Raw genomic sequence first — 13578 nt, 5'->3', positions numbered from 1 at the left:
AACACAAATATGAGCATAAATACTAAAAATGTGCATAAAAAACTCAATTGAGGCTGATAATTGTTTTATCCGATGAGCAGACGTGTGCATAAACTACGATTGAAAGACATTTACTGATTAAATTCCTGAAAACCTCATGTGACTTTGCCTCAGCAGAGGCTGTGATTGGATAACTGGACTAACCAGTGGACCAATCACATCACAGCATCTCAAATGTTGGTTCTGAAACGCCCGAGTCAAAGTCTGTCATCAGAATGATTCGGTTTAAAGGGTTAGTTCACTAAAAAATGAGGTTTCTGTCATTAATTACTCTCCCTCATGTCGTTCCACACCCGTAAGACCTTCAGAACACAAATGAAGATATTTTTGATGAAATATATGACTCGTCCATAGACAGCAATATAATCAACACTTTCAAGGTCCAGAAAGGAACTAAAGACATCGTTAAAACAGTCATATGACTGCAGTGGTTCAACCTTAATGTTATGAAGAGACGAGAAACAAAAATAACCACTTTATTCAACAATCTCTTCTCTTCTGTGTCGTTCTCATTCGTTGTTTACGTCCAGCGCTTCCAGGTTCGACTCATTATTGGCCGGCTCCTGCGTCAGCATCACACGCATGTGTCGTGCTGATCACGTGATCAGATTCGGCCAATGCTGAGCCGGCTGTCGGACGTAAACACTGAAGCTTCACTGTGTTACTGCGTCACCTGCGTAAGATAATGACAGAAGAGAAGAGATTGTTGAATAAAGTGGTTATTTTTGTTTCTCGTCTCTTCATAACATTAAGGTTGATCCACTGCAGTCACATGTCTTTCGGATTTCATCAAAAATATCTTAATTTGTGTTCTGAAGATGAACGAAGGTCTGACGGGTGTGGAACGACATGAGGGAGAGTAATTAATGACAGAAATTATATTTTTAGGTGAACGAACCCTTAAATTACTCTCACATGAGAACATGACAGCGTTTATTGTGTTTCGTCTGACGCTCTGAGACGAACTCACTTATGATGGAGGAAAAACTTCCATTTTTATTACTGATATTTTGCACCAGTTTCCCAGGAAGTGATGATTTTGTTCTCTTGAACACATGGGAAGGAAATGCTGCTTTATTCGCAAATATTTTATTCCATATTCCAACCTTACGCATCAGTTAAACTCACAGTTTTGGATGGAAACACAGCTAGTGAAGCTCCTCATTGATTCTGGTTTCTCTCCTCAGGCTGTATGTGTCTCCCAGCTCTCACCTGTGGTCCGGCGCGGGTCTGAACACTCTTCAGTGGTGTCGACATGTTCTGGATCAGCTGGAAACCAGCAGAAACTCGCTCTGCCCAAGACTGGAGCCCGGTACGTCCATAACTGACTCTGACATGACTGACATCATCAATCCCTCTTATTCATATTGACACGCTTATATTGAGACGAACATCCATCCAGTTTCCAACTATCGCTTTAATTTCACCTGCTGCATGTACAGTATGCGCACACTCCATATCAACCTTTACATTCAGCCTGTGTGTGATGATTCGTGGTTGTCTGGAGGTCAGCGGGGGTCAGCTGGGGTCAGCGGTCTGAGGTGATGTGATGATGACACGCTGTTATCCCGCAGGATTAGTGTAAGGACGCGGTGAGCGCCGTGTCTTAATGCGGCCCGTGTACAAACACACGCAGATTAACTGTGTTTCATTACAGATGTGAACACACACACACACACACACTCACTTCTCAAAGTCTCACGTAGAGCTGGAAAAGTCCAGTCTGAGGGGGAGGAGCCGCTCATGAATATGTAAATGAGAGTGTGTGACGGACAGCTCAGACTCTGGGAAGGTTGTAATGCGTTCAGGATTTAGACTTAAGCTTGTTACTCAGCTAAATAAACCCTGTGTCACATTCACAGAGACACCTGAGCTATTCACAGCGCTAACCTGTTACCAACCCACCGCTGCCGCTTGACTCGCTGCTATATTCGGCCTGGGTTAGACGAGCGGTAACCATAGCAACTGTGTTTACATGAAAGCAATCGGCCCTTCATGCCAAGAGCCTTATAGCGTGTAATTACTGAACCCGCGTGTTCAACAGACTCAGATGCAGAATCACGCACTTCCACATATTCAGCTCTAATATGGAGTCATTCTACAGAAACGTCCACTTTTCTGTCCCTAGACTTTACAGAAATATTACACTTGAAAAACACTTTAGGATTACAATTTTTTTATATTTTAATATGAAACAATATGTTATTTGAACAATTAAACCTTCTTGAGCCATCAATGTGCCAATATTTGTTTTTTAATTAATTCTAAAAATTCCAAACACCACAGAAGCTCTCGTCCCCACAGTCATGTACAGAGGGAAAGTACTTTATTTTGAGCTCAGAAACAGGTTTTTCTACCATTTTAATTACAATAATGTATGCATAACTATCAAATATATAATGTAAATGACATAAAAAACCCAAATGCCAAATAAATATTATAAAATATATAATGAATGTAGTCCTCTGGTGTTGTCACTGGTGTTACCTTTAACAAAAATCTCTTATTTTGAAAGAAAAAATCACACTGATGGCATCACTTGACTTCCTTCTTCCTGTTTCCTGAAGATCAATGAAGAAAGGCAAATGAAAAGTCCACTATCTCTTTTCAATTATCAGACATTTTAATTAGAAAATTATAATTTCATACGAAGCTTTTAGTTGAAGTCACTGGTGTGACCTACTTTATTGCTAGGGAATTATAAAAAACTAGAATACAAATGGATTAAACTACTTGATTTAGTGAATATATCATGATTGACAACATGTGGATTGACACCTTGCAGCAGCCATTTTGTAAAATGCATTTTTCATGAAAATTGTCACTGGTGTTACCCATTTATAGATAAACTTTATTTAAAGCTATTCATTTAGTTCTTTTGCATAAAATAGCACTAAGATTACATGATTATAACTTTTCTTTCTCATTGTTAATTCTCCTTTGGGCAGATATGGCTAAATTCAGTGCAGCGACTTTACAGACAGCGTATTTTACAGACAGTTTTAAAATGTTGTTTATGATCTTTTTCTGACTGTTTTCACTAAGTCTTTTATTGTAGGATTGCATCATTACTTTTCATAACTGTTTTTCCAAAATTTTCATTGTTATAGCAAATACATGGTTGCGAAATTGAATTATTATCATTCAATCACACTTTTAACTAACCTGATTAAAATAAAAAACACATAATCTCCTTATTCTTTGCATTATCATTATTATTCTGTAACTCTGACTGCATGTGCTGAAAAAAAAAGAGAAATAATATTTCATAAAATTGTTTAAAAATGCCAGAGAAGTAAGGTAACACCAGTGACAAAAAAGGGGACATGCAGTCTTTAAATAAATGTACCAAAAAATTAAAAAATCATTAAGCTGTCATTTATGTGTATTCATAAAGTCAACGTGTAATATAATAATGTGGTCTAAGTTTAAATGTTAGAAAAAGAAATACATTTTAAGACATTTTGTCATACCAAAAGTGGATGTTTCTGTAGAATGACCCAACGCACGCGTTTGCTTTCATGTGTCGATCAATATACTGACAGACTGAAGGCTTATAGAAGTGTGTGTGTGTGTGTGTGTGAATGAATCTTTGTCGTCACCCGTGTCTCTGGCTGACACTCAATGGCTGTTTGTCCCCTTGAACATCTGTACCCTCTTACATCACACACACACACACACACACACACACACACAGTCGGTGATGTTGTTCATCTGTGTGTCTTCAGTCAGTAAATGGAGGTCAGGTTTCTCCTCTCCTGCTGTTCCTCGTGCTCGTGTAGTTGGAGTTTCTCCTCTCTGCACCTCCTCTCCCTCCTGTAAACCCTGTGCTCCTCTTCCCAGCAGCACCTGTGAGAGAGCAGGTAGCGCACACACACACACACACACACACACACACACACACACACACACACACACACTAGCTTGTATGACGCCCTGAGAAAAGGGGAGAAAAGACGAGCACAACTTGTTCATCTGTGTGTTTCTGTCTCAGGTCGCAGCGCTCGGCGCAGTGTGTTCGCTCAGGCGTCAGTGGACAGCGATGTGAGCGTGTCTGAGCCGGACGACGACTCCGTTACTCTGGGTTATAAACTGCAGGACCTGACGGACGTCCAGGTGATGGCGCGACTGCAGGAGGAGAGTGAGTGATGGATCACACCGCTGACACTGAGAGAAGACGAGCTTCATATACAGACAAAACACATTTATGATTGATTACACAACACAAGTATGATTAAATATGCATATGCATTTTATTTTAATAGTATTTATTTATTTGAAATAAATACTATATATAGTATGCATCGTGGTAGTTTAAGTCGAGACGCTGCACTGCTCAGATTTGAGTCTATTTTACATGTGACCAGTGGAAAGAAAACATCCAGAATAGACATTTAAGTGTTTATTTTATTGCACTTTATGTATTTGTGTCTGTAGATTTCAATCGGTGAGTTTGAGTCAGAATCTCCATCTATATTCTGAAGGTTTGTTCATAATCGCCTGATTCATAGAACATTTTACTCCTAAAACATGGCGAAAAATCACAATCACTAAAACAGATCAGGTAAAAACAGTGAACATTTAAAAGTAATACTTCTCACACTTTACATCAAAATAAATATGAGAACAAAATAGTTTTAAACCTATTTTTGAACCATTTTGAACCAAAAATATGAATATTATAAACAGTATTGTAAGTATTTTTTATAAAAAAATTTAAATATGTATTTTAATTTAAATGTTTTTGTTTTATTGTCGTGTGCTTTCCTGAAGCTCAAACTGTCGAGCAACACTAGAAACGCCAAAATCATGCGTTCGATTCCCAGCGAAATGATAAAAATATGCATCTTCGAGTTCATTTCTGTGGATAAAAGTGTCTGCCAAATGCATGAATGTAAATTAAATTCACTCAGTGGGTAGATGGGAAACTGACATAAAAAATACATACATTTTTACATTTAAGGTCTGTGCTGCTGTGGGTAAATTGTGGATCAAACTGACCCGTGAACATCAGAACCGTCAGAACTTTTGTCACTCATTCTACAACACCTCAGAGTGTTGAAACTGTGCCGGCATCTTCATGACCCTTAATGAGAAATAAACAACATAATACAAGGGTTAAAAATAACATTTCAGAAAACTTGTTTGCAATTCTTGCTGTAATCAGTCAATATAGTGATATTGATGAAATGAATAAAAATTCATGTTCATGACTGTATCACAGTGCTGAGAGTGTTGGAGAAATGTGCAAAAGATCCTAAGATACGTTCTTATGTAATTCTTGTCTTTTGTTCGTTTGATGAAATATGACGTGGCGTTTCGTGACATCAAGCGTTTGTTCCTCTCAGGTCTGCGTCAGGACTTCGCCACCACCTCTTCTTCCTCCTCTAATAACCGTCGCAGCGCCAGCTTCTCTTTCCAGTTCGGCCCGCGCAGCGATTCGCACCTGGACGAGGAAGAGGAGGATGAGGACGAAGACTACGGTCAGTTGCCGCCGCCGCAGCCGCGTCTGAGTCGCGCCGGAGCCCTGCAGCGCGGCCTGCCGCATTCACACACCTTCAGCAGCATCAGGGACTGGAGGAGCAGCAGCACGTCACCCTGCAGCGCGGCGCAGACGCAGACACCTGCGCAGACGCCTGCCAGCGAGACACACGGCCTCAGGAGCAGCTCAGGTGATTGTCATGATTAACTGCATCTGTGTGTGCTGAGGTCAGGTCAGGCTCGGATTCTGTGAGAAGGAAATGCATCAAATGGCAAATTAATGCTGAATCACAGTCCAGTATACACATGCAATGATGTGATTAAGTTTTGAATGGAGATGATACACACTACTGTTCAAAAGTTTGTATTTACTTTAAAGAAAGTAACACTTTTATTCATCAAGGAAAAGTGACAGTAAAGACATTTATAATGTTACAAAAGATTCTATTTCAAATAAATGCTGTTCTTTTGAACTTTCTGTTCATCAAAGAACCCTGAAAAATAAAATGTATCACAGTTTCCACAAAAATATGAACTGTTTTCAACATTGATAATAATCATAAATGTTTCTTGAGCATCAAATTTATTGAATTGAATTGACTGGAATAATGATGCTGAAAATTCAGCTTTGATCACAGGAATAAATTACACTTTACTATATATTCACATAGAAAACAGCTGATTTACATTGGAATAATATTTCAAATTTTTTACTGTATTTTTGATCAAATAATCGCAGCCTTGATGACTCTTTCAGAAACATTAAAACATCTGAATTATTCCCAACTTTTGACTGCTACTGTGATTTTCAAAGGTGACTCTTCAGGCTCATATAGTGTGACGTTTATAACAATATTCTGTTGAGCTAGAGCTGATGGCTGTTGAAGATGTTAGGGCTGTTTTACCCATAAGCCCCAGACTGACCTGCGCTGATTCTCTTGTGTTTCTATCTGTGGCTGTTCTACTTCCTGTGTGTGTTTATGTGTGTGTTTACGTGTGTGTGTGTCGTGTTTGTAATCCTCTGGCCATCAACTGTGGAAATCAGTTGAATATGAGAGTAAGTTAATAAACTTTAATGTTTTTATGAAGGCATATGTGTAGATATAAATAATTACAATTAGTGTGTTGTAAATATAATTCCGATAATGGGAAGAAAATAACCTGAATTTTAATTTTGAAGTGATTAGAGAATGACACTCGGTAACAAAAACATGTTCTAAGAATGTTTTACTAATGTTCTTATTAAGCTATGAAAATGTTATTTCTGAATGTTCAAAACGTCATTTTTATGTTTTAAAAGTAGCAACATTTAAAAAGCGTTAGACGTTAAACATTTCAGAAAAAACATTCCATGTACGATGTATAAATTTGTGCTAATGTTTTGAGAACATTATTAAAGACCAGATAACTTTGAACAAACGTTCTATTAACGTTACTGGAAGAATGTTCCCTGTTGGCTGGAGCTGGTCGTGTCCGGATGGGCTGATGGGTAAAACTCTCACTGATGTTGAATGTCTTTAAGCGTCTTAATCTAAACACACACTTCCTGCTGCGGCTCCAGCGTCTCAATCCTCTTAAACCACATCAGATGTAATTGGGCTTTAATCTGATGTAGAACATGTTTGTTTTATGTGTGTGTGTGATTGGCTGAGCTGACAGGAAGTGATGTTTCTTCAGATAAGCTGAGGAGGAGTATGCCGAACCTGCTGAGTGCTCCGATGCCGTCCGTTCCGGCGCCGGTGTCCCCATCCATGAGGAACAGCCAGAGCTTCGACTCTCCCGGCGCGCTGACACGCCTCCAGACCTGCAGTACGTCTCGCACGCTTCATAGCTTCTCTGTGATGTGTGTGTCTGATCATGTGTGTGTCTGATCATGTGCATGTGTCTGATCATGTGTGTGAGTCTGATCATGTGTGAGTCTGATCATATGTGTGACTCTGATCATGTGTGTGATTAATGTGTGTGTCTGATCATGTGTGTTTGATCATGTGTGTCTGATCATGTGTGTGTGTGTGTGTGTGTGTGTGAGTCTGATCATGTGTGAGTGTGTGTGTGTGTGTGTGAGTCTGATCGTGTGTGTTTGATCATGTGTGTCTGATCATGTGTGTGTGTGTGTGTGTGTGAGTCTGATCATGTGTGAGTCTGATCATATGTGTGACTCTGATCATGTGTGTGATCATGTGTGTGTGTGTGTGTGTGAGTCTGATCGTGTGTGTTTGATCATGTGTGTCTAATCATGTGTGTGTGTGTGTGTGTGTGTGTGAGTCTGATCATGTGTGAGTGTGTGTGTGTGTGTGTGAGTCTGATCATGTGTGAGTCTGATCATATGTGTGACTCTGATCATGTGTGTGATCATGTGTGTGTGTGTGTGTGTGAGTCTGATCGTGTGTGTTTGATCATGTGTGTCTAATCATGTGTGTGTGTGTGTGTGTGTGTGAGTCTGATCATGTGTGAGTGTGTGTGTGTGTGTGTGAGTCTGATCGTGTGTGTTTGATCATGTGTGTCTGATCATGTGTGTGTGTGTGTGTGTGTGTGTGAGTCTGATCATGTGTGAGTGTGTGTGTGTGTGTGTGAGTCTGATCGTGTGTGTTTGATCATGTGTGTCTGATCATGTGTGTGTGTGTGTGTGTGTGTGTGTGAGTCTGATCGTGTGTGTTTGATCATGTGTGTCTGATCATGTGTGTGTGTGTGTGTGTGTGTGTGAGTCTGATCATGTGTGAGTGTGTGTGTGTGTGTGTGAGTCTGATCGTGTGTGTTTGATCATGTGTGTCTGATCATGTGTGTGTGTGTGTGTGTGTGTGTGAGTCTGATCATGTGTGAGTGTGTGTGTGTGTGTGTGAGTCTGATCGTGTGTGTTTGATCATGTGTGTCTGATCATGTGTGTGTGTGTGTGTGTGTGTGAGTCTGATCATGTGTGAGTCTGATCATATGTGTGACTCTGATCATGTGTGTGATCATGTGTGTGTGTGTGTGTGTGAGTCTGATCGTGTGTGTTTGATCATGTGTGTCTAATCATGTGTGTGTGTGTGTGTGTGTGTGTGAGTCTGATCATGTGTGAGTCTGATCATGTGTGTGATCATGTGTGTGTCTGATCATGTGTGTGTGTGTGTGTGTGTGTGTGTCTGATCATGTGTGAGTCTGATCATATGTGTGACTCTGATCATGTGTGTGATCATGTGTGTGTCTGATCGTGTGTGTGTGTGTGTGTCTGATCATGTGTGAGTCTGATCATGTGTGATCATGTGTGTGTCTGATCATGTGTGTGAGTCTGATCATGTGTGAGTCTGATCATATGTGTGAGTCTGATCATATGTGTGACTCTGATCATGTGTGTGATCATGTGTGTGTCTGATCATGTGTGTGTGTGTGTGTGTGTGTGAGTCTGATCATGTGTGAGTGATCATATGTGTGAGTCTGATCATGTGTGAGTCTGATCATATGTGTGAGTCTGATCATGTGTGACTCTGATCATGTGTGTGATCATGTGTGTGTCTGATCATGTGTGTGTGTGTGTGTGTGTGTGTGTGTGTGTGTGAGTCTGATCATGTGTGTGAGTCTGATCATGTGTGAGTCTGATCGTGTGTGTGTGTGTGTGTCTGATCATGTGTGAGTCTGATCATGTGTGTGTGTGTGTCTGATCATGTGTGTCTGATCATGTGTGTCTGTGTGTGAGTCTGATCATGTGTGTGTGTGTCTGATCATATGTGTGACTCTGATCATGTGTGTGATCATGTGTGTGTCTGATCATGTGTGTGTGTGTCTGTGTGTGTGTGTGTGTGTGTGTGAGTCTGATCGTGTGTGTTTGATCATGTGTGTCTGATCATGTGTGAGTCTGATCATATGTGTGATCATGTGTGTGTCTGATCATGTGTGTGTGTGTGTGAGTCTGATCATGTGTGAGTCTGATCATATGTGTGACTCTGATCATGTGTGTGTCTGATCATGTGTGTGTGTGTGAGTCTGATCATGTGTGTGAGTCTGATCATGTGTGAGTCTGATCATATGTGTGAGTCTGATCATGTGTGTGTCTGATCATGTGTGTGATCATGTGTGTGAGTCTGATCGTGTGTGTGTGTGTGTGTGTGTCTGATCATGTGTGAGTCTGATCGTGTGTGTGTGTGTCTGATCATGTGTGTCTGATCATGTGTGTCTGTGTGTGAGTCTGATCATGTGTGAGTCTGATCATGTGTGTGTGTGTCTGATCATGTGTGTCTGTGTGTGTGTCTGATCATGTGTGTGTGTCTGATCATGTGTGTGTGTCTGATCATGTGAGTCTGATCGTGTGTGTGTGTGTGTGTGTGTCTGATCATGTGTGTGAGTCTGATCATGTGTGAGTCTGATCATGTGTGTGTGTGTGTCTGATCATGTGTGTCTGTGTGTGAGTCTGATCATATGTGTGAGTCTGATCATGTGTGTGTGTCTGATCATGTGAGTCTGATCGCGTGTGTGTGTGTGAGTCTGATCATGTGTGTGTGTGTGTCTGATCATGTGTCTGTGTGTGAGTCTGATCATATGTGTGAGTCTGATCATGTGTGTGTGTCTGATCATGTGAGTCTGATCGCGTGTGTGTGTGTGAGTCTGATCATGTGTGTGTGTGTGTCTGATCATGTGTCTGTGTGTGAGTCTGATCATATGTGTGAGTCTGATCATGTGTGTGTCTGATCATGTGTGTGTGTGTCTGATCATGTGTGTGTCTGATCATGTGTGTGTGTGTCTGATCATGTGTGTCTGTGTGTGAGTCTGATCATATGTGTGAGTGTCTGATCATGTGTGTGTGTCTGATCATGTGAGTCTGATCGCGTGTGTGTGTGAGTCTGATCATGTGTGTGTGTGAGTCTGATCATATGTGTGAGTCTGATCATGTGTGTGTGTGTCTGATCATGTGTGTCTGTGTGTGAGTCTGATCATGTGTGTTCTGTGCAGTTCCGGCTCCCGGGCAGCTGCAGACTCGTGTCCAGAGCGTCGGGAACTTCTCGTCCCGTCAGACGCTCAAAGCCACGGCGTACGTCAGTCCCACTATCAAGGGTCCGGCGGCCGGTGTGCAGTGTGTGTCCGGCAGCGGGATCCCTCAGCCCGGGAAGGCGTCCGTCTCTCAGATTCCGGCCCGCAGTGGTCTTCCGCGGCCCGCGTCCTTCATAGCGAGCGGCTCCGGCCCGCGCAGCAAACTCACGGCACCGGTGCGCAGGTAAACCTCATCTTCAGCTGCTACTTTAAATCCTCAAAGCTGCTTAAAACTCCAAACTGATGTGGATTAAAACCTCAAATTAGTGAGTAATGAAAAATTCAGCTTGAGATCCTGAAGAATTTAGATCCTCTGACCTAAAACCAGCCGGTGCTGCAGTCATGTGAACAGGTATTTACTTAAAGGGTTCGTTCACCAAAAAATGAATTTCTGTCATTAATTACTCACTCATGTCGTTCCACACCCGTAAGACCTTCATTCATCTTCAGAACACAATGAAGATATTTTTGATAAAATATATGACTCGTCCATAGACAGCAATATAATCAACACTTTCAAGGTCCAGAAAGGAACTAAAGACATCGTTAAAACAGTCATGTGACTGCAGTGGTTCAACCTTAATGTTATGAAGAGACGAGAAACAAAAACAACCACTTTATTCAACAATCTCTTCTCTTCTGTGTCGTTCTCATTCGTTGTTTATGTCCAGCGCTTCCAGGTTCGACTCATTATTGGCCGGCTCCTGCGTCAGCATCACACGCATGTGTCGTGCTGATCACGTGATCAGATTCGGCCAATATTGAGCCGGTATTCGGAATACGGAAGCTTCACTGTGTTACTGCGTCACCTGCGTAAGATAATGACAGAAGAGAAGAGATTGTTGAATAAAGTGGTTATTTTGGCACTTTAACAAACCTCGTTGTAAAGTGTTACTCATGTTATATGACTGTAGAGATCTCACTGATGGTGTTTCTGCAGTTTGCTGACGCCTCCAAAGAGTCTGGCGACGCTGAGCGCGCTGCGTGACGGGAGCTGGCGTGACGGGTGTTACTGACGCGGGTCAGAGCGATGGGTTCCTGCTGGTCAGGGCCGACCGCTTCATCACATGGTGCTGTGAGGACGATCTCCGTATGCAAACACACACACACGGCTCATACACACATGCACTATCATCATTAGAGTGACTGATGGCATCAACACGTGCTGCTAAAGCTCCATCTGCTGCCACTCTCCGGCTGTTTCAGGTGCGCCGACCGGGCTGGAGCAAAAGAACTGGTTTGTACGATTGTTTGAAGTTGGAACAATTTTTGTGATATCAAATGGTTTTAACCAAATTCCAACACATTTTTAACTCTTTACGAACACTTTATTGTCAATATGTTTATATGATTAATATTCCTTTTTAACTTGATAACAGACGACATACACCCTAAACCATGATCTGTGTGGACCAATTATTGCACCTTTGAAAACGTATTTGACTTTAATTATTGTTTGGATTATGATTGTTCTTGTGTTAATCTGATGTTGCACTTTCACTGTTAATGTTTATTTCATCATTGATTATTTCTGCTCTGGAATCAGATGATTTTCAATGGCCACAGATGTAGCACTGTATTTATTTTCTTCTCTTGTTTATTTATTTTATTGTGTAAAATATATTTAAAAGAGTGTTCTCCATGTTTCTGTAAATGCACCACAGTTTTCTTCTTGAATATTTCTTTATGACTGATATTTTAATGGGTGTGTCTGTGTTTAAAGTCCAAATAAACTTTGTTTGTTTTGTAATGGTGATATTTTTGTGTGAATCCAGAACATCTGAGTGAGCTTTACTGACCACTGCTGGTGACTGAATTCATTCACTGAGTAATAATGAAAGTGTCTCTTCTGTGAGAGATTTAAACATTCATTGAGTCTCATTCTGGATTTGAGCCTTTTTACAATCTATTATTTAAGACCGCTGAAGATCACTTCATGTTTTAATAAGACTGACTCTTTTTCTCCATATTTGAGTCAACTATAGAAGACTATTTCTGCCACATGAGAAAAAACATGCTTTTGTAAATCATGATTATCAGATGAAAAGTTAGACATGATGAAATTATGACAAAAAAATTTAAATTATGAATTAAAAGTCATAATCATGACAAAAAGTCAAAATCATGACCAAAAGTTTTGTTGAAGTTGTGACAGAAAGTAAAAATTATGACTTTGTACGTTATAATTATGAGATGGAAATTCAACTGTAAAAAAAACTGTATTCAGTCATAATTATGACAAAAAGTTTCAATTATGACATGATCAAAATTATGATATAAAAAGTTGAAATTATGATAAAAAGACTAAATTATGACTTAGAAAGTGAAAATTATGACCAAAAAAGTAGATATTATTAATTAAAAGTCAAATTAAAAGCCCCCCGCTCCAATCAAACAAACAAACAAAAAAACCTATCAAAATTATGACTTAAAAATGTGAAATTTTGACAGAAAGTAAAATTATGACTTGGTATGTCATAATTATGAGATGAAGACTCAAAATAATGTAAAAACTACATTGAAATTATGACTTAAAATTATGATATTAAAAAGTCGAAATTGACCAAAAAAAATCTGAATTAAAAAATATGACAGAAAGTCAAAATTATGACTTAGTATGTCATCATTTAAACTATATCTCATAATTTCGATTTTTTATGTCATAATTATGATTTACCAAATCATGTTTTTATCTTAAATGCGCTTCCACAGTGAAATCTTCTAGACTCAATATGAATTTATTTGTGGAAATTATTCAGTGCTGAAAATGAGTTTTGACATACTGTTTATGTAGTTCGTGAACTTCTCTAATCCTATGACTAACTAAAAATTATTAAAGATGAACCTGAATAACTTCAATAGGGAATCTTAGTTACATCATGTTGGCCAATGTCAAAAAGTTTATCTTCCCATACCGGGAGTCGAACCCGGGCCGCCTGGGTGAAAACCAGGAATCCTAACCGCTAGACCATATGGGAGGCGTTGAGACTCTGCGCGCCTGATGCGTACTTATATTTACCACTTATAAGCAAACTTATATTTACATAGCGTCTTTAT

The 13578-nt window shown here is 40.0% G+C and overlaps 1 protein-coding gene and 1 non-coding gene across 4 annotated transcripts in view; one reads left to right on the top strand and one right to left on the bottom strand.

The window, feature by feature from the left end:
• LOC125273415 (SLAIN motif-containing protein 1-like) overlaps positions 1-12271 on the top strand; it is a 13850-nt gene extending 1579 nt beyond the window's left edge. Inside the window, exons 2-9 of one of the 3 annotated variants that reach the window (XM_048198734.1) lie at positions 1227-1351; positions 3768-3902; positions 4034-4180; positions 5388-5711; positions 6566-6577; positions 7198-7329; positions 10444-10705; positions 11462-12271. In XM_048198734.1, coding sequence (XP_048054691.1) covers positions 1227-1351; positions 3768-3902; positions 4034-4180; positions 5388-5711; positions 6566-6577; positions 7198-7329; positions 10444-10705; positions 11462-11537 — 1213 coding nt within the window. In that variant the 3' untranslated portion in view covers positions 11538-12271. The remainder of the gene's footprint in view (positions 1-1226; positions 1352-3767; positions 3903-4033; positions 4181-5387; positions 5712-6565; positions 6578-7197; positions 7330-10443; positions 10706-11461) is intronic. The other 2 variants (XM_048198736.1, XM_048198735.1) reach the window with 2 other exon arrangements.
• Positions 12272-13427: 1156 nt separating this feature from the next.
• On the bottom strand, positions 13428-13499 carry trnae-uuc. The gene has a single exon. It is a non-coding gene; the product is annotated as a tRNA-Glu (tRNA).
• Positions 13500-13578: the final 79 nt, after the last annotated feature.

The sequence above is a fragment of the Megalobrama amblycephala genome, linkage group LG8 (assembly GCF_018812025.1).
Source record: "Megalobrama amblycephala isolate DHTTF-2021 linkage group LG8, ASM1881202v1, whole genome shotgun sequence".
In the NCBI taxonomy this organism is placed as follows: domain Eukaryota; kingdom Metazoa; phylum Chordata; class Actinopteri; order Cypriniformes; family Xenocyprididae; genus Megalobrama; species Megalobrama amblycephala.
This window is presented reverse-complemented; position numbering and strand designations above follow the sequence as displayed.